The sequence below is a fragment of the Psilocybe cubensis genome, chromosome 1, assembly GCF_017499595.1.
Source record: "Psilocybe cubensis strain MGC-MH-2018 chromosome 1, whole genome shotgun sequence".
In the NCBI taxonomy this organism is placed as follows: domain Eukaryota; kingdom Fungi; phylum Basidiomycota; class Agaricomycetes; order Agaricales; family Agrocybaceae; genus Psilocybe; species Psilocybe cubensis.
The window spans coordinates 1,595,276-1,614,982 of record NC_062999.1 but is presented as its reverse complement, the minus strand read 5'-3'; the positions used below and the strand labels follow the sequence as shown (position 1 = coordinate 1,614,982).

Below are 19,707 nucleotides of genomic sequence, written 5' to 3'. Positions count from 1 at the left end.
AGGTAGCGCCCAAAATTGTAGAATAATAGTTGCGGCTACACGACTGTTGACAGCTTCACTTAGAAATGCTGTAGCCAAAAGCCCCAACATGCCTAGGACAATGGACGGGACGGACAACAAGTTTGTTTGCAAGGTCGTAAAGCCAAGATTCCGCAAAGACAGAGTGAGATATGTTTGTGGAGGTACAACGGGTACTTGAAATTCGAGTTAGAGTAAATCACAAGATTTTGCGAAGGTAGACTTAATTTACCCATATGAGAAATTCCTAGTGAATAAATGGGCCATAACCTCCAATCCTTGACGGCTTCCCAAATCATCCGGACTGATAGCCCCTCTCGATTGTGCATATCGGATTTGGATGGATCGTCTCGTAAAACTCTGGTATGGTTTCGATTCAGTTGCTATTATCCTGCTTTAAGAGTATATTGAAAGGAATTACCTATTCACCATTATAACTTCTTCTCTAAGCTAACTTAGAAGATACTTTTTAAGACCTAGTAGGGAAAGTTGAACAGCACACCTTGCGGTAAACCATCCTTCCGGTCTGTACCATGCTTTTGTTTGTGTTGGTCCGGGTGGCATCAGGGCAAAGGACAAGAGCCCGACAGCCAATGTTAATATGCCCTCCAAAAGAAAGAGATAGCGCCATCCTGCTCGTCCACCGACTCCTCGTAGTCGCAAAATTCCAGTGGCCAGGAAGGCGCTTACTATATCTGAGGTATAATTAGATACCCAGAAGAAAGCTAGTCTGATAGGCACTTTTCAAGAGAATCAGCTACTGGAACTACGCAATTAATAATGACCCACGTTCATTCTTGGTGTAGAAATACGAAAGATATAGTACAATGTCGGGAATGAAACCGCCTTGCATAAATCCAAGGAGACACCTGGGTACCATTTAGATCACGATTAACATTGGTTCTACTGACAGTTATATTTGACCACAGTACTCACCTGCATGCTAGAAAGCTTCGTCTTCCAGATAACCAGAACTGAGAAGTAGAAACTGCACTCCAGAGAACCATCTGGTTTGATTTTAGTGAGGCAAGCAACATAAGAATGATAATCTTGCCTGGCAAGGTATCCATACGTCTGGACCCACCCGTTTTGATATCAATTGTGAAGGAAGCTCTGCCAGTGAGAAATTCTGATCAAAATCATATAGGAAGATGAAAGAAATGATTATAGGATACCTGCAAGCAGAAAAGATAGGCGGAATAAAATATTTCCAAGGTTGAAGTCGTTAGTTGACAGGCCCAGGTCGTTTAAAATATTATCGGCATTGGCTTGACTAAGGTTGCTGCGATCGAGCTCCAGGGAGAAAAACATGATAAATGCCCACAACATGATTCGAATGTCAATCTTTCTCAAGACACGCTAATTGATCACATTAAAGATCATTGAATGACCTGATAATACCCGAATTCAGCTTACCTTCTCCTCTCTCCATGTCCAGCGTGCAAGCGGGTCGAAACGATGTGTATTTTCGTACTGTGGAGGTGGTCGGTAGATCTCAAGTGTTGTGGGGTCATCAAACACCGATGGCTGTGTTGCTACAGCGTCCAAGTCCTTTTTATCTTGCCTCCAGAGTGACAAAAAGCCAAATGCCTTAGCATCCACTGGCATCCCTAGGCTGGGAATGTCCCCATTATTGTCTGTGGAGAAATTGGAGAGTTTTTCGCTGCTGCTAGCGACAGAGATTCTTTTTGTGTCCTTGTGATTGACCAATATTGTAGTCATTATGGCTAGATCGAAGACACGATAAACAAGAGCGACAGTACAACGACAGTACCATCGAATCAGGATGGAGCTTCTGTCTATTTATCATCTATCTTACAGTGGTACATATCTCTAAAAATAGGTCAATGAACATGTGGGTGGATTTGGGGTCGATATCAAACCGGCGTGAGCGATGTTGCTCAAAGTACGTGTTATACCGTCTATATTGCGTTTTCAGGCTCTTCGATTGCGCAACAGAGCTTCTAAATTGGGCACTCAACCTTCCATATTGGGCAGCTGTGTCGTGATAACAAATCTAAAAATAGCTTGACCTCGCAAACGCGTCGGTCAGCCGCAATATCACCTTCAGAAGAGAATGAAGTGGGAACGCTATTTGGTGCTATTATCCCAGATGCTCAAGTGACCAGATTAAGTTCCCATGATCGTCACAGTCAGTTGTTTTTGTTTACCGGTTCAGTCTGAAAACTGCAGAGAATCCGAAGCGAATACGACGACTCGACTGCATGTTGCATATCAGCATGAGAGTACACATAAGCTAACGTCATTTGTCAATAGATCAACAACAGCTGGTGCGTATGGCAATCGTCACTCGGAAGTGATAACATCCTTGCAAATTCGAGGCGTTACTACTACATCACACACACGGGCACCTACCAAGGCAGTAGTCTCTCGTAGACAGACCACGATACGGAGGCAGTACTTGAAATTAATAGTACTGTCATTGGCATTCAAGTTGAGTCAAAATTGAGATTTGCTTCCTTTAATAATAATTTCGACATGTTTTGGCATGTTTTATGTGATGTTATAACCGAAACTAGGTGCCACGGAGGCGGTGTCACCTAGAAAATACAATACTTGCCACGAACACATGACCATCTCGAACATTGAGGATCTCTTTAGCTATTGATTTGAAATATGTTTACGATAGATACAAGAAAGACATTAAGCACATTTAGGCTGACATTGTCAACGGATGAACTGAAACGAGTACTACTTTTATCATTGATTATCATTGAAGGTAATAGAAAATTGGCTACCCTTACGTCCAGTTGTATTTTATCAATTGGGCCGGCTAACTTGTCTACCGTCGTCCCATTCCCCGTCCTCTGCCTCTGAGTGCTCGCTGAGCAGTTCCTGGTGGAGCTTTGGGTCCGGGATTTTGCTAAAATAGATGAATATCAGAGAGACCAGAAGAGTGTACCATAAGTTACCCACCTGTTCACTTTGAGGATTGCGGACAGTCTCATCGACACTAAGAATCAAACACGCTGCCTCACTTGCACTGGTAATAGCATTTATCTTCACCAAGCTTGGCTCCCAAACAAATGCATCCATGTTGTTACGAACACCAGAAGTTCCATCAACGTCAACACCGTACCAGACTTCGCCATTAGCATGTTTCATCCGCAGCTTGTTGAGAATATCAGTGGAGTCCAAACCAGCGTTGTCGCAGATTTGTCTGGGAATAATTTCAAGAGCTTTTGCGAAGGCCGCAATGACGAGCTGTAGTTTGCCCGGTATACTCAAGGCATGCTTGCGGATGTGAGCTGAAAGTTCCATCTAAAATAAGCAATGCTGTCAAAATTGGATAGAAGGAAAGAAGGAAAGTGATGTTTACTTCAATAGCTCCTCCACCAGCGACAACTTCGCCGTTACGGATGGCTCTCTTAACAACCATTAGAGCATCGTGGAGACTCCTCTCAACCTCTTCAATGAATTGTTCGGCACCCCCGCGGAGTATCAGGGTACATGTTTTGGCCTTGGGACAACCTTCGAAGATGTTGTAGCGCTCGCCTCCAATCTGACGTTCCTCGAAGAGTCCACAAGTTCCAAGGTGCTCTCTACCAATATCCGAACAGGTCGATTGAATTGCGCCCCCAACAGCTTGAACAACACGTCGTAAATCTCCAGCGGCCACTCGTCCAGCGCAAAAAATATCCCTGTCTGCAAACCATTGCGTAGCCAAATCGCCGATGGGGAGCTTGCTGAGAACCACCTTGGCCCCTGTCTTTTCAATCGCTTCCAACTTGCGATAAATAATCTCCCACTCGGCATCTACAATGGCCTGATAATCCGAAACAGCATCCACGCGCACTTCTGCGTTGTCTTTTTCGGCCTTGAGCTCCAGCTCGACGTTCAAACATAAAACAAGGGGATCGACAAAATGTTTTGGTTGCTGTTCAGCGCCAGCATAGGTAAAGGTTTTTTTGAACGCGACTCCCTTGACAAGCAGAGAGTCCTGCAAACCGCCCCCAGCAACCTTCTTGACACCGATGAGGGATTCGTCCAGATCATCTTGATCCAAACATTCGACGGCATCAACAACCATCTTTGAGAAAAATGGCTTTTCTGAGTGAATGAGTTTCGAAGACATCGAAGTTGACGCGCATTTCAAAAGAAGAGAACGGAAACGTCTAAAGTTCATCGATGAGTGGTGGGGACATCGGGAAAATGATATTCGTACTCTGGATCCGTTTTATCAACAGTAATTTGAAGTTCTTTGATACGTTTAAGCGCCTGCAGGTCATCAGTATGGATATGCAAAAGACAAAAAAGAAAATGACGCGTACTAGCTGCGATGCCTGCCTGAAACCCTTCATGATGATATGAGGACTGACACCTTCCTCGATCAAGGTCCTAACTTCTTTCAACAATTGCGCAGCTAGAAGAACCACGCTAGTAGTCCCATCTCCCACCTCAGCATCCTGAGCCCTGGCAATGTCGACAAGTGTCCGCGCTGCAGGATGTACTATATCCAACAATTTCAGAATTGTAGCACCATCGTTCGTGATTTGAGCTTCGCCCCTTTCGTTCACAATGAGCTTGTCCATACCCCTTGGACCAAGGGTGCTGGACAGAGTCTCTGCGATTGCGAGACATGCCGATATGTTGGAGAGTAACTGCGGCTTCCCTTGTGAGGCGTCCGTACCCTCTTTGAGTAACACGACAGTCGGTTGCTAAAAACGATATGAGTACACATCCGGCGAATGTAAAGCGCTGCTTACCATCGGTAGACCACGTTGCATTTTGGAAAGTCGTACGAGGTTGGAACTGTAGACGATCTATTGGAAAGAAATGTAGATCGCCTCCGAGATGTACAATATTTCGAGTCTGTTTGGTCTTGTTAGTCATTACGCGTTTTTAGACGCGTCCAGTGCCGTATAGCGCGTCAATTATTTAGTCCAACACACACACTTCTAATGACAGACTCCAATGCTACAATACCAAAATCCCCTCCTCCTGGTCTCTTTTTTGCTGGGTCAGACGATGAAGATGAAGTAGACGATGAGAATATCCCTTTGAATGTGGAGACTCGGAGTCCTAGTATTCCCACCGCTCCTCAGACTCCTTCAACGTCGCGATCTTCTCCCTTCAACGAGCCATTATTCCTGGATGACGATGACGATGATGACAAAAACATGAATATATACGAAGAAGAAGATAATGTAGTTCCGCAAAAACGCCAGATTTTCGACAATGATTCCGACATCGAAATAATTGAGGATCCGGGTTTGTCTCGAAAGAAACAAAAGAAAATCGATCCCGAAGAGGTCACTTCCTCATCTAAAGAGAAGAAGGACATATCTTCCGCGAAGGAGTGCTCTATTTCTTTTGTCTCCGATACACCAACATCCCAGGTCATCGATGCCTTTATGCCCACTTACATAGGCGAGCTCGTTGTTCCGAACGCTTGGAGTACTGTTTCTGGTAGGGGTTATGTGAAAATCAATGACTCTATCCACGTCAAAAGAGAACAGCAGAATTATGCGAGCTCAGATAAAGCTGAGGCCTCAACGTCCTCAAGTAGCAAAAAGAAAACCGACGGGAAACGACAAATTACCCTTTCCAATATGCTTAAACCTCAACCTGTAAAATTCAACAACTCGAAGAAGAAAAAAAGCGATACAATCGTGCGTTTAGTCAATAATAAGGGCTTTGGTCTGTCATGTATTCATTGAAATATGACGGTTATTGACAATCCTTAAGAGTTTGGCAGACTGGCGACGGACACTTCGTGGTGGATCGCGAAACTGCTGGAAAACAGTAGGTCTAGATTTCTATTCTCTTTCGCTTTAGCTTATATATCCAAGATATTGTTGAAATTAGAGGTGTTATGACTGACTGTCCTGAGAAACTGACAACAGGTGCCAGCCTCATTGTAACTCTACACATGTATTTGATTGCTTCTGCCTTCAAACCACTCAAGAGAACCTTTGGCAATGATGATCCAGTGCATCTAGGATTCAATGAAGGCCTTGAGACAGAGGAAGAGACGTAAGACGCCGATTTTTTACAGTCATTGCACATAATAACATCCAAATGCAGAATACTCCGTGAACGAAAACAAGCAGTCGTGAAAATGTTTGAAGTACTTGGTCTTCGACCTCAAGCAGGCGCCAATGTCCAAACAAATGAGATGTCACATGAAGAAAATCTTCAAAAACTGGCCAAGCGGCCTGTAAGGAAAGTCAAAGAAATAGTGGGGGATGATGAGGAGATTGAAGTAGATGATTCTGAAGAACTGACCAAAAATGAAATTGACGCTATCTATTCGAGGTGACTGTCGCCTAATCTGTCTCTGGATAGCTTCCTGAATCAAGTCGCAGGGCACAACATAACGACCGGACAATGGCTGAAATGGAACCATCGGATTCATTCAGCCTTACACTCCGTGGCTATCAGAAACAGGCATTGCGGTGGGTTCATTCTTTCAAAAACCATAAGATTATTTCTTACAAAGCATAATCCATCCCAATAGATGGATGCACTCTCTTGAAACAGGGACCATGGATGCACGTGAAGCCTCGTCAATGCATCCATTGTGGAACCAGTAAGGAGAATACTGTGAATCGAACTTGTCGTTAATGTCTGCATTAGATATGCCTTTCCAGGAGAGCCAATTATGGACGGCGAGACGATAGATCTTACCGCCGAAGAAAAGCCTTTTTATTTCAATCCATATTCAGGTGAATTGAGATTGGACTTCCCTAGGGCTGAAAGAAATTGTCAAGGCGGCATTTTGGCGTAAGCATCGTTTTATTTCATTGACCCCAAACTGATGTCCTTTAGAGACGGTGAGGCGATGTTCACATATTTCACACTACGGATTTTTACCCTTATGTAGAAAGTAAGTTTGAATTTCTTCTTTTCACAAATACGCAATTCTTAGTTCATCCTTTGCGAAGTGGGAATGGGAAAAACAATAATGCTATCAGCGCTTATTCAGTCAAGTCCTCCTTTAGAAGAACCAGAACAACCTGCACAGGTAGTAAAATCAAAACAGCTGAAATTGAACAGCGCCTTCCGTACAGTCAATCAAAGGAAACAACAAACATCTCAACCAGCGTCTGCCACATTAGTAGTTGCCCCTACATCACTACTCACTCAGTGGTCGGAAGAACTTCAACGATCATGTAAACCTGGTAGAATGCAAGTCATAGTCTGGCATGGACAAAATCGACAGGACCTCGAGGACCTTTTGGAATGTGACGAAGACGATCGCGGCAATGTTATCAAAGTAGTTGTGACTTCTTACGGAGTTCTTGCCTCTGAGCACGCAAAAATGGATCGCTCCAGTAAAGTCAAATCGCCGATCTTCGAAAGTGAGTAACTTTGATCCCGATACAGCAAAAGTGTGTTTATGGCTTTTAGTCTGTTGGCTGAGGATAATCCTCGATGAGGCACATGCATGTAAATCGAGGACAAGTAAAACAGCAAAAGCTGTTTATGCACTTAATGCTAAACGGAGATGGGCCGTTACAGGTACCTTTTCTTCCCCCAATTCTATACAACTGAAGGACTTTTGTCGGTTTCTAGGGACACCCATCGTAAACAAACTAGAAGATCTTTTTTCGTTGCTGTGGGTGTGAAGTTTCTTCTCCAGTACTTGTGCTCATGGTTTTGTCGCCAGGAAATTCCTTGACTTTAAACCATGGTCGGAGTTTTCATTTTTCCGTTCGTGAGTAGTCCTTTCATTTGATTGCACTACTTGGGGATCATGTTTTCTAGATTCATTACAATTCCCTTTCTGTCTCGCGACCCAAAGGCAATCGAGGTTGTACAGGTCATTCTCGAAAGTATTCTTTTACGAAGAGAGAAGAATATGCGGGATCAGGATGGAAAGATGATTGTAGAGTTGCCACCTAAAGAGGTAATGCTGTTATGTGTTTTTTAAATGTTGTTTGACTGATCAAAATGGAAGGTAATTGTCGAAGAGCTCGAATTTTCGCCGTTGGAAAGAAAGATTTACGACTCCATATATCTTTCTGCCAAGAAGGACTTTGAGCGCCTTGATGCGAAAGGGTTGGTCAGCAAAAATTACACTCACATTTTGGCAATGCTTATGAGGTACTGAAATTGTAGAAGTTAAATTATTGCCCCTCTAATTTTATGTGCTAGGTTGCGGAGAGCAGTGCTTCATCCTAGCCTTGTCCTTGGCAAAGAAGATGAAGAACACTCCACGTTTCCACAGGATGGTGGCAAAAAGGTCACAATCAACGAACTCATTGAAAAGTTTGCGGATGGCGAGCAAGCAGGAGATGGCAATTCGAGTGCATTCGTTGAACATTTCGTTACAAACCTTAGTGGCAACGATCTTGCCGAATGCCCTATCTGCTTCAACGAGATGGAAATCCCGATGGTCATTCCGCGTTGTATGCACCAGTTGTATGTCTACAAGTACTTCGAAGACAATTTGCACTAATAAGAGTGTTTATAGTTGCAAAGATTGCATTGTATCGTACATTGGTATCTGTGAGGAGAAGCGGCAAGTCGCTAACTGCCCAACCTGCTCAGAAGGGCCCATAAAGGTATATCTCCCTTTGAACGAGCCATATTTGTCTAAACCAATTTTGCATAGAGCACCGACTTGGTAGAGATTGTGAAGAAAGGCAAGAACCAGGGGATGTCAAGTTCACAGTCTTCTGATACGCCGGTTATGTTGAGAAAGAACGACTTTCAAACTTCAACAAAACTCGACGCTCTGGTCCGGAATCTGAGTAAGGGAAATTTTTACATTTGATATCCCGTTTTTCTGAGTGATTGATACTACAGGGCAACTAAGGGAGCAAGACCCATGCTTCAGAGCTGTAGTTTTCTCACAATTTACAAGCTTCCTCGACCTTATCCAGGTCGCATTAGAAAGAGAAAGGTTTGATCAGTACCGCTTTGATGGAACGATGGATGTGAAGAAGAAGAGCGCCGCAGTCAATGAGTTCAAATCCTTCTCTCGCAAACCAAAAGTTTTGGTGGTTAGTCTCAAAGCTGGTGGCGTTGGGCTGAATGTGGGTTTTTTACTATATGATCTGTCTTCATCGTCGTTTTGATTCAATTATAGCTCACAAATGCAAATTATGTGTTCATGGTACGAAAATATTGCTTGATCCTGGAAGAATAATTCTGATATTTGCTAGATGGATTGTTGGTGGAACTCCGCCACGGAAAATCAAGGTTAGTGCATGTTTGCACCTTGTAGTGAACAATGCACACAACAAACGTTGTCAGCTATCGACCGCGTGCACAGAATAGGACAAAACAAAACAGTATATGTAAAACACTTTATCGTATGCCGTATACTGCCTTCATCTCATTTTCGAAGACCTCACACATCGCATAGGTGTCAAAAACTATCGAGAACCGCATCTTACAAATCCAGAAACGTAAAACGGCGATTGTTAACGAAGCATTTCGAGGAAGTGGGAAAGCTGATCCAGAAAGCATCCAAAACCTCAAAATTATGTTTGGAGACAGTTGATCGATCATGTTCTGTTATCCAATTTATTGTCCCATGAGGGTGTTCCTTGTGTAGGACGTCGACGATCGTCGCATATAAAAAGTTTGATGGCATGTCCTTTATGATACTAGATCCTGAGTATTTATATAATTACCAACCTTCTTGTCTTAAAGAAATTGCGCACATCCGTGCCATGTATATATTGTACCATACCACTCACAATTTTCTACCTGAAACTCGTCTCTGTATCTTGGTCCCGCCGCCTGGACTTCCTAAGCGTATGTATAGACGCGCCATTTCTTGTCGCGTCTGTCACGTCACGTGAATATTTTAATTAATAATTACTTACATCGTGTAGTTGATCTTCAACCACCAACCACTATTCAGCGGTTCAACGTTCAACCCTACTTCAACTTGCTCGCTTCACCTCGAACCCACGAAACTGGACAGATTTCTACGAATTCTCTCGCTGAGAAGGCGTATATACCCATCTGTCTTACTACGCATCCATTTGCCGGTCGTTACTAAATCTTTGATCAAACATTCCTTAAAGATGGCACCCAAAGGCATTGGAGGGTACTATGCTGTACGAAAAGGAAGAATACCAGGGATATACAAAACCTGGTTAGTAAGCTCATTTTTATTGATGTTAATGATACTCATTGCTTAGCTAGGCCTGAGTGTAAAGCGCAGATAAACGAATTCCCTGGAGCCGAACATAAGAAGTTTTCAACTTTGGCAGAGGCAGAGGGTTTTATATCGGAAGATTCACCATCATCAAGCAACGCAGAAGCGGGTCCTTCCAATATCACGACAAGCCATGCTCCCGGCGATTCCACTTCAAAAAAGCGAGAGTTAGACTTTGGTCCACAAGTGGACGATGTCACTGGTTGGGATGTTGTTTATAGTGATGGTGCTTGCAAAGGCAACGGTAAAGAAGGATCATACGCAGGTGTGGGTGTATGGTGGGGGCATAACGACCCAAGGTAAGGACACATTCAATTATTCATCTATGATTATGTTAATTCTCTGTAGAAACATTGCAGAGCGTTGTCCAGGTGACCAGACCAATAATCGCGCAGAATTAATAGTTTGTCTATCTCATTTATGTCGTGTCTTTCGATTAACATTCTGTAGGCAATACTGCGCGTTTTAGAAAGTACACCCCAGACGAAAAAACCTTTGTTGATTAGAACAGACTCCCAGTATTCTATCCAGTGTCAGTTCATTGGTCCTTTTTCATATCAGCAAGCACTTACACTCTTTAAAAGGCTTCCGAACCTGGATCAACACATGGCGCAACAATAACTGGAAAAGCTCTACGGGTAGCGATGTAAAAAACGCCGGAATCATACGTTGTATTTCGGCTCATCTTGATCTTCGAGGGAAAATGGGACAGAAGGTTGTATTAGAATACGTCAAAGGGCACAGTGGAGATATTGGTAATGATGGCGCAGATTTTATGGCAAACCAAGGCGCTGTCAAACCTCGAGTCGATGAACGACCTTGGGAAGCAATCGAAAAACAACTTCAGCGCAAGTTAATGGAGATGCCCAGTGATCCTCACACTCCTATCACGAAGTTGACGGTTTTAGCTCCCGATAAAATGGTAGAGGGAGATGATGCAGACCTGTCCGAATCTCCGGCCAAAATGCAAAAACTTTCATCAACGACATCAACACCCTCAAAGTCGATCAAGAGCAAAGGAGCTTCTCTCCAGAGTTCACTGAAAGCTTGCACTCACTCTACATTGGCTACAAATCAGACCTCGTCACCTTTCCATATTTCGCCTCTGTTTCCTCCCGCCTCTAGTTCTGTTCAGTCGTTCAGTTCCCCAGACAAAGCAAATAAGGGGAAGCCTGCATTGCCATCCCCTCAGAAGAGTGGTCCAACAAAAACCAAAGCTGACCCTCCATCGTCTAATCACACGGTCGCACCATATCCCCACCTTTCTGGGGCAAAGTCTCCGATGAAAGTACTTTGTGCCGTGCCCCCTTTAGTTCCAGTCACCACCCAAGAGGTGAACCTTGATGTAAGTTTGATACCCTTCATGTAACTCACTCTCGCTAAATTAAATGATGCAGGACTATGCTGACTGTCTGTTGGATGACCCTTCTAACGATTTATCGGACTGATTCTTTCTCATGATTCTCTATGTGCATATGTTTACTCTCTTGACTTTTTCTTTTCGCTTTTTGTACCCGACCTGCTGCTAGGTAACAACTGAATCGCTTTGGGTTCAAGTAGCCTAGCTGTGAAGTGCCAATCAATATCTTCCAAATCTCTTTATGTAATATGTAGTGTATGTCTTCAAAGTCAAATTCAAGTGATTGTTATTTCCGAGAAATTCTGGGTTAATTTATCGATTTTAAGAAGACAAGACCTAACGCAGGTGGCTGTGACACCGTGCTTGGCTAAAACCCCTGAACGACATAACGCCTCCGCCACTAATGCAAAGTGATGCACACGGCCTGGCCTCTCGGATTGACCTCAACCAATACAGAACAAACTCATTCCCAGCACGTCAGTATGGAAAACGACGCACTTGTGCTCGTTTGGCAGGTGGTCAACGAGCTGAGCGAACAGTTGGCTCACAACCAGAAGCTTACGGCCGCATTGCAGTCTCAAGCTGGGGTATTAAAGGCGAGTACGGACACCATTAAGATTCGAGTTCTGCTAATAGTAATTAAATGCTCCAGGAACAAGCAACCCAAGCCACTGCTGGGTTCGCATTGCGTCGCGTCAATGCAGATATTTCCAAAGGTGCAAACTAACTCGTGAATGACTATTGGTTAACACCGTTAATCTATTCCTCTAGAGCTTTTTGAATCAGAATTGGAGAGGTTAAATGCCCAAATTATAATCGAAAACCAAACATTACTGCACGAAAATAAACAACTCAGCCTTCTGCTAAAAGAATATGAGGGCACAATGGACACCATTATGTCCAAATTCCGGAATCATGCTGTAGGTTATATCCCCCATGCTTTCGGCCTGTCTCATATGTTATCTGTAGCTTGCCGCCCAACAGCATGAGCTAACTCTGACACGACATTACGAAACTCTGCTCGCTGCTCATGACTCTCAAAATGCTTCATCTAGATTTGTCCTCAGTCCCAACATCACGCAATCGCTGCACCGCCTATCCCTTTACCTTCGCGGTCTACTCAAAACTATGGCTGGAGAAAACTACGACCCGTTTCAGAATCCTGATCCGGATTATGATGGTGCAAGTATAAATGGTGTGGATTTGCAAGAGCTAAGTAACCTTTTGGAGGCCCTGGACGAACGTGGTACAGGTGGTTACCCGGGAATAGAGGGACGTCAAGACTGGGCTCTTGAACGGGAATGTGAAATATCAAGATTAGAAAGAGAAAACGAAGAGCTACGACGGATGCTAGGAATAGACGAGGCCAGTATGACCTCTCGCGGCCTAACTGTGGATGCGGATAGAATAGAGAGCGGGCGCAACTCAACATATCTCGCCAACTCTCGGCGGCAACCTCCAAATATGGACCAATTTTCTGCCAATAGACCAATATACTGGGATGCAAACGGTCAGCAAATCGGTAATCTGCAAAGGGCCATGGAAATACAACCAGGGATGCGAGCGGGCCAGCAAGCGAGGAGAACGGCTATCTTTGGTGGTGCACAACAAAGAGGTGGGTTTATAGGTGGCGTTGGGAGAGGTATGGGTGCTGGTGTTGGCGGGGGACCCGTCAACATGCCGATGTGGAATCAACCTTCAACCCCAGTGGCAGGAGTTCCTTCTGATCGACAGTGGCATTTGCAAGGCGGATCATCTGGCCTGGACTTGAATCGATAGATACCTTTCCTCAAGTTGTATATACCCTAGTTCATTGAGATATTCTGTGTTGTAACATATATTTGAATTGAATAATCTCGGAAATCATAATTTTTAATAATCATGATGGCTGAGAATGATTTGTCATTCACCTCCATGTCCTTTGACGCGCTACCAGTAGAGTTGTACGAAGCTATCTTCGGATCCTTGGCTCCTGAGGACCTCCAACGAACTGTGTTAGCAGTTACTCGAGCTATCCCATTTTCCCCAGTTCCCATTCACCACCTTTACCATCACATCTGTATCCGACACCCTGATCAAGCCATTCATTTACACCAGTCTCTGAGTCGATCTCTTAGGAAGGGAAGTGACACCACAACGAATGCATCAAAAAACTACTCTCATCTGGATCAAATTGCTTCATGGATCAACGAGATAACCATCGAGTCATGGGTCGCAGATGCTGAAGTTCTTATCAACATTTTTCAACTCTTACGTCGCTCGGACAAGTTTCGATTGCAATCACTGAACGTATGGATTGGGCCCAGCAACTTCACACCTGAACATCTAGAAGAGCTATTTAAGGAACCTCTTACGAATTTAAGTTATTTATCACTTAGATTTAGACCTTAGTAAGTGTTCTTCAATTCGTTCTTGTTCAAAAGATCTGGTTATGCATAACAATTGAACATAACCACATTTGGAAGTGTACAGAGGGCTACTTATATGCAATTTCTCAAAGTAAATAAAATGATCAATGCTTGTAATGGAAAATAAGTATGCTAACACAATCTGCTTAGGGAACGTACTTTGATTCTACTCTCAAGGCCATAGCTTCATGGCCCTTCGGCACCCTTCCTGTCTTATCTATTATTCAAGATCCCTTCGATGCAACTGGCATCGTAGCAGAGAAACGTTTCGCGCAACCCCTCGTATTTTTTCGCCTCGACGTAGCCTCGTTCATGCGTTCCTCTGCACTATGCTGTCTGACTTCCTTACGATTTCGCATTCCTGCTCGCCCCGTTGCAAGGGCACTCTGTAATGTGCCCCCAAGTCCATCGAGTAGTTTGCCACTACCAGATCTTGAATTTATCGACCTATCCAACACCGCCATCCTAGAAAATGAAATCGACTCGTTGCTTGTGAGACTTCCATGTCTCAAGCACATCCTTTTAGATAATTGCAACATCTTTCGTGGAGAGCAACACCCCAATGATTGGAGAGCCTTCGGCAAACGATGTGCACTGATTGGAGTTCAGAGGTCTAAGGAACGAGAAAAGGTTTGGAAGGAATATCTTGAGTTGAGAGATGCATCCCGCCTAATCAGCGAAGTGAATGGTACTGGAGGTTCTTCTAATGAGGGACGAAAAATTAAACCTGGAAGGAGAGGGCTAGCCACCGCCACCATATCTTTACGTGGAGCTGAAATTGTCACTTCGGCTGCCCCACGACGACCGTTGATCCCTGCAGATACCCCCACAACAGTTCCTGCTCTTGGTCCCCGCTCTACTACGGACCAGGGATCCTCACGGACACCCAAGAAAAAAAATGAAGGCTCCGAAAGCATAATACCTCAGGCATCTCCGGCTAAACCCGTTTCGATGCCCTTTCCTTCGTTAGTTTCTGCAAGCCTTCCGGATATCCAAGCGCATTACAACAAAAAAGGTCAGAAGAGTTCTCCTGTACCGCCTTCGGGTTCACAAGAATCTTCTGAAACGCGCCAGTCTGTCCCATTATACCCCAAACCTTCACCACCCGCCCCAAAATCTAGTGAAGAGGCAGAAATTGTCACCGGACAGGTGCATTCCAAAAAGTCCAGAAATAACTCAACGAGTAAAAACACAACAAAACGTGCAAAAAAACAAGAGAGAGTAAGAGTACTCCCGCCACTGCCAAGTTTGATTTCTCTATGTGTTACTTTACCCCCTCCTGTTGAAGAAAACGATCAGTTGGCGATCCAGAACCACTTTGGAGAAGGATGGGTCGAAGGTATCAAACAACTTCAGGCCACACGGGCCAGACTTCGGACCAGTGCTGCAAACGGAGTGAGGGTAATGAGGTTTGCTGTCCATAGTGACCCCCTATCAACGAAACCCGATTCTTCAGAGTCGGAGGGAAGTGATATGGACTCAAAAGGAAGCAACAAGGCGAGCGAGGGCGGGGCAATCTCAAGTAACATTGGTTTACATGGCCTCGTGGACATCGACCGTACGGATCCTGATGCATTTGGGACATATCTAGAGGGATCTACAACCTTGCAGGCGCCTATTCTCTGCTTTGCTGGTCCAGGCATAGGTGGTCAACATATGGATAATTGTGGACATTCCGTAGCTTGGAAAATTATGAAAGATGATACCTGATTGTCTATCGAACCCATGAAAAATCTCGGGATGACTCGGTCGGCTGAAGATATAGATTCTAGACAGTAATATAGATGCTCAAACTTGCAGATGTTGGTCAAGTTGTAGTAGGTTCGATTGCCGAAGGCTAGCATTCCGGAGTCTGCGAAATTTGTGTTCATATCTGGAGTTCTGGAGTTGCCAAATCGGAGTAAATTTAGCATCAGTGAAGGCAGGAAATGTGGAAAACAAATTACTTGCACTTGGTACTGAGAAATGCATTCAAAACGGTTTAAATTCGCTCAGAAAGCACGGTACGCTCTGCGTACATCTCTGATAAAAGCATAAAGATAACTGAGGGAAAATGTTTGAGCCGTGCAGAATGAGTATAAAATGTACGTTATTCTTTTCTGTATAAAGAATATTCAATTCTGAGATAATTCAGCAAAGTTTAAGCAGCGAAACTTACCTCGACGAAGATTTTGCGTGAGGGCACGGTATTATCCAATGTGGGTATTTACAGATGTGCATTTATCATGAATTGAAGCGTACTGGCGCTTAAATTATGCGTCGAGAAATTCGGCGTCCTTTCGTTCGACGTTCGCCTTCTTCAATCTGTGTTAACGCAAAGTACGTGCCTGAATAACACGCACAACGCTGGGAGCGCACCTACCACTCCTTTTCGACTGCTTGCATCCTTTCCCAAGCCTTCTTTTTTTCGGCTGTTTGGTGTTTCCGACGCTGAGATATTGTGGTGATTGTGCGATTTTGTAACTCGTAAGGGCCTTGAGGGTGTTCCGGGTATAATTTTCGTATGTCTGAGCCTTGAGATCTATTGACAGATTGCATTGAGATAAGACAGCCGCAAGGTCAATTTGGGGACGCGATATGCGTTATGGCCATGGTGGTTGTGGCAGAGTTCATTGACACGGTTGCAAGTCGCGTGACCGTGTTAGATGGCTGTCCCAATCTAATCTCGAGACACTGGAGATATGATGGGCGCCACTGTGGGGTCAATCAACTGCTTTAGTAGACCCTTCTGTCTTCATTGTCATTAGTTCTAACGAAACACATTATTACAGTCTATCCAACTATTGCAAAATGTCCTCTCCAAACTCTAGTCCCGATTCCAATGGAACCACTCATCAAGCTCACTCTTTACCGAAGCAGAAGCTCGCGGCACTTGCTCGTCTCAAATCTTTCAGTGGAAGTTTCATTCAGCCGAGGAAAACATCTCCACCAGTATTTCCACCACCATCATGGGAGTTGAGCGACGAACTTCTCGGATCTTACAGATCATCTCCTACACTTCTAGAATCCAACTTTGAGGACCCTCCCCCTGTCGAAGTGGTATCGTTTGCACAGCGATTGAGAGGTCTGATTGAATCCCTACCTCTCCCCGCCGCACTCTCGCCTTCATCATTATCTACTCAGTCAGGATCACACACTGCCGAATGCCAGCCGGACGATAGGAAATTAGGTTCGCCAGTCCCTCCTGGTATGGACGAAGGTTTAGTTCGCATGCTTTCATCCGAAGATATCATGAATGGACAGAAAAATTCAGCTTCGACGGCCGATAGCAGTAGCAGGCCCAGCGTCTGGAACATCTTGGCCAGCTTGAAGAACAGCAGCGGGAAGGATGGAAGCACGGAGCCACGGCGCGGTGCAGTTGAAGAGCAAGAAGACGGTGTCATGATGTACGCGCCATTGGAACCGAAATCAGATTCTCAGCTCGAACTTGCATCCTCGGAAACTATTCTGGAATACGTAGAAGAACCCGGCTCAAGGAAAAACCGCAAGCCAAATGAAACATCTGGAGCGAAAGATCAGACCGGGGGATCGACAAGTACACTTGGGGAGGGATCTAAAGCAGCAACTATCGAGAAACACGTATGGGTACCGTCGACGGTCCAGTTGTCCTTGCTAACTACATGGTGGGGGTACCGATTGTATCTGCCCCCTCCTGTCATGGCCAAGTTAGATAATACTTCTCTCAAGGCGACTGCTCGCGCTGCAATGATTACTACAGCGTTGAAATGGCTTCTTGATAAAATCCCTATTATGCTTGTGCCACCACAATTCAGGCCTGCAGTCAAAATGCTCAAACAACTGAGTCCGGTCGTTGGTTACATCGGTGTCTTTATTGCCTGGAGCTGGGATCGCGTACGCGCGTGCGATAAAGGTATGCAAATGGAAATTCGATTTGTTCTAAGATAGCTAAAAGTACTTTTTGGGCAGGTAACGGTGTAGTCTTAACCGCAACCTGGCTTCTCCCTGTAGCCCTCATACCTATGTCTTGGGATGCTGGAGACATATATGGTCCTCGCCCCCCACTTAAACCTGAAGAGATAACCGGAGAGGTTCATACTGAACCCCCCTCTACCAAGAACGAGTCGGGTGAAAAGGAAAAATCGAAAGAGAAGAAGAAGTCGCTATTTCGGTGGTAAACTATGATAACAAAAGTTCGTCTGCGTTCTTTTTCACTATCAATTCATAAAAAAATTCACACAATATGAGTACTTTAGCTTATGAACACTATAATACCTCAGATCTCATTGCATCGCTATAATCACACATGATTCTGTCCATATTTCTTCATTGGGCATTTTTGAAGTCTAAAAAAATTTCCTTACGTCTCTATGAATCTACTCTGGGGCTTCAAGTACTTTGCCCCACCGCAGCCTCTAGAGGGAAGTATGATGTTATAGTTACCACATTACTAACGCAGAACAGGTTCATACTGAGCGTCTAATCAATTTCAAAGTGGAGAAGTGCTTATCTGTCGAAGCAATTACCCCACAATTGAATTCGAGAGTTTCTACTCTATCATCACCAGCGGTGCTCGTCTTCCAAGGCTATCCGTCACGCTTGCCATCTACAATTCAAAGACAAGAAAGAAAGGAAGCGCCGAGGGATACAGCTCGGAAAAACAGAGCATGGGTCGTGCCTGCAAGATCCATTTGGCAGTCGGTCCACCTTTCGACGTGCTCGATCGTAAACAAGCAATTGTTATGGAGGATTTGCGCCCGTTCTATGGATAGTTATCTAATCGGCGAGCTCACATTGACTATATTGACAACATGGCTCAATACAATCGTTGGTGATAGGTGATGGCTGTGATCGTGATCGTGATGTCCCTGTCGTCTTTTTCCCCTTGGTGTCCTTATGTATGTACTCATAAGTGACGTTGATAATGATAACTTACATGCTTATACCCGTGTATCTTGATGCTAATCGCGGCTTAGAGCTATTTATAGCTATCTCTAGAAGATGACGAGGCCTAGGCGGCGTTTGATGATAGGACGTGTATTGTTTAGTATTACTTGCTGTCCTGGGGCATATACGCGAGCTACGCGGACACGGGGTGTACTACGTCCAGTAGTTTAACTTGTATCACGACGTAAGACTGTTCATGCAAAATCGCTCTTGAGACTCAACGATGTGAGCCGCAGATGCACCATCGTCATCTCCATCATACTATTACATCACAGTAGTGTACACGAGGTGCCCCACTATTCCTGTGCGACGTATAGTGGGACCGCGCGCATGTGTAGGTATCTGCCTTGAGGCGCCCTTTGAACAGTCAGACGTGCTGAAACTGCGTATCCGGGGTAAGTAACCTAGTTGACGCTTGGGCGTATCATACTGTGTCATATCGCTTTTGATTCGTGAAGGAACGATAACTGTACCGAGATGAATTGATGTATATGTATGTACGTATGACTTATCAGACCCTCCTACTAGCTAGTATTAGTGATCTCGAAAATACTGATTGGCTGTGACGCGTAAAAATGGTTTAGTCACTTCAGGCCGAGAGGAGGTTCGACTTTTCGGGCACGGGCTTGACACCTTATATGCCCGTCCGTCGCCTTCGCCGTCACCGAGAGCATGGTAATTGGCTGATAGCATAACAAGCTATCAGGTTTCAATCCAGTGCATATTGGGATACATGATATGTGGGTGCCGCAGTCGAGGTCGCATTCCGGAATCGGAAAATATGTTTGCAACAGCGCACACAAGATAGATAGATGCAAAGACAGATAGCACCTCGGAGGTAGAACGAGATAAGACTGATGTTTTAAATTAGTGCT

The 19,707-nt window shown here is 44.6% G+C and overlaps 7 protein-coding genes across 7 annotated transcripts; 5 read left to right on the top strand and 2 right to left on the bottom strand.

Annotated features, from left to right (window-relative positions):
• Window positions 1-449: 449 nt before the first annotated feature.
• JR316_0000485 (putative transporter) lies at window positions 450-1,740 on the bottom strand (the record flags this gene model as incomplete). The annotated part of the gene is made up of 6 exons (XM_047886300.1): window positions 450-468; window positions 521-758; window positions 808-887; window positions 955-1,147; window positions 1,194-1,377; window positions 1,435-1,740. 6 exons carry the CDS (start codon window positions 1,738-1,740, stop codon window positions 450-452), a joined length of 1,020 nt encoding a protein of 339 aa, XP_047754046.1.
• A 1,081-nt stretch (window positions 1,741-2,821) lies between these two features.
• On the bottom strand, window positions 2,822-4,766 carry JR316_0000484 (T-complex protein 1 subunit eta; the record flags this gene model as incomplete). The annotated part of the gene is made up of 6 exons (XM_047886299.1): window positions 2,822-2,902; window positions 2,956-3,300; window positions 3,359-4,154; window positions 4,205-4,257; window positions 4,311-4,697; window positions 4,746-4,766. 6 exons carry the CDS (start codon window positions 4,764-4,766, stop codon window positions 2,822-2,824), a joined length of 1,683 nt encoding a protein of 560 aa, XP_047754045.1.
• Window positions 4,767-4,940: 174 nt separating this feature from the next.
• Window positions 4,941-9,493, top strand: JR316_0000483 (DNA repair protein RAD5; the record flags this gene model as incomplete). The annotated part of the gene is made up of 21 exons (XM_047886298.1): window positions 4,941-5,679; window positions 5,728-5,784; window positions 5,832-6,015; window positions 6,067-6,297; window positions 6,348-6,437; window positions 6,500-6,571; window positions 6,619-6,765; window positions 7,039-7,343; window positions 7,393-7,503; window positions 7,558-7,600; window positions 7,652-7,699; window positions 7,750-7,891; window positions 7,943-8,088; window positions 8,140-8,406; window positions 8,459-8,549; window positions 8,600-8,738; window positions 8,794-9,023; window positions 9,077-9,103; window positions 9,153-9,189; window positions 9,244-9,302; window positions 9,356-9,493. The coding sequence occupies 21 exons, from the start codon at window positions 4,941-4,943 to the stop codon at window positions 9,491-9,493; spliced, it is 3,303 nt and encodes a 1,100-aa protein (XP_047754044.1).
• A 532-nt stretch (window positions 9,494-10,025) lies between these two features.
• On the top strand, window positions 10,026-11,607 carry JR316_0000482 (Ribonuclease H1; the record flags this gene model as incomplete). Its single annotated transcript, XM_047886297.1, has 6 exons — window positions 10,026-10,096; window positions 10,147-10,458; window positions 10,508-10,562; window positions 10,610-10,691; window positions 10,744-11,504; window positions 11,557-11,607. 6 exons carry the CDS (start codon window positions 10,026-10,028, stop codon window positions 11,605-11,607), a joined length of 1,332 nt encoding a protein of 443 aa, XP_047754043.1.
• A 394-nt stretch (window positions 11,608-12,001) lies between these two features.
• JR316_0000481 (uncharacterized protein) lies at window positions 12,002-13,298 on the top strand (the record flags this gene model as incomplete). The annotated part of the gene is made up of 4 exons (XM_047886296.1): window positions 12,002-12,119; window positions 12,179-12,235; window positions 12,291-12,439; window positions 12,489-13,298. 4 exons carry the CDS (start codon window positions 12,002-12,004, stop codon window positions 13,296-13,298), a joined length of 1,134 nt encoding a protein of 377 aa, XP_047754042.1.
• Window positions 13,299-14,239: 941 nt separating this feature from the next.
• JR316_0000480 (uncharacterized protein) lies at window positions 14,240-15,637 on the top strand (the record flags this gene model as incomplete). The annotated part of the gene is made up of 1 exon (XM_047886295.1): window positions 14,240-15,637. One exon carries the CDS (start codon window positions 14,240-14,242, stop codon window positions 15,635-15,637), a length of 1,398 nt encoding a protein of 465 aa, XP_047754041.1.
• A 1,080-nt stretch (window positions 15,638-16,717) lies between these two features.
• Window positions 16,718-18,657, top strand: JR316_0000479 (uncharacterized protein; the record flags this gene model as incomplete). The annotated part of the gene is made up of 4 exons (XM_047886294.1): window positions 16,718-17,798; window positions 17,855-18,059; window positions 18,231-18,310; window positions 18,389-18,657. The coding sequence occupies 4 exons, from the start codon at window positions 16,718-16,720 to the stop codon at window positions 18,655-18,657; spliced, it is 1,635 nt and encodes a 544-aa protein (XP_047754040.1).
• Between the last annotated feature and the right edge of the window lie 1,050 nt (window positions 18,658-19,707).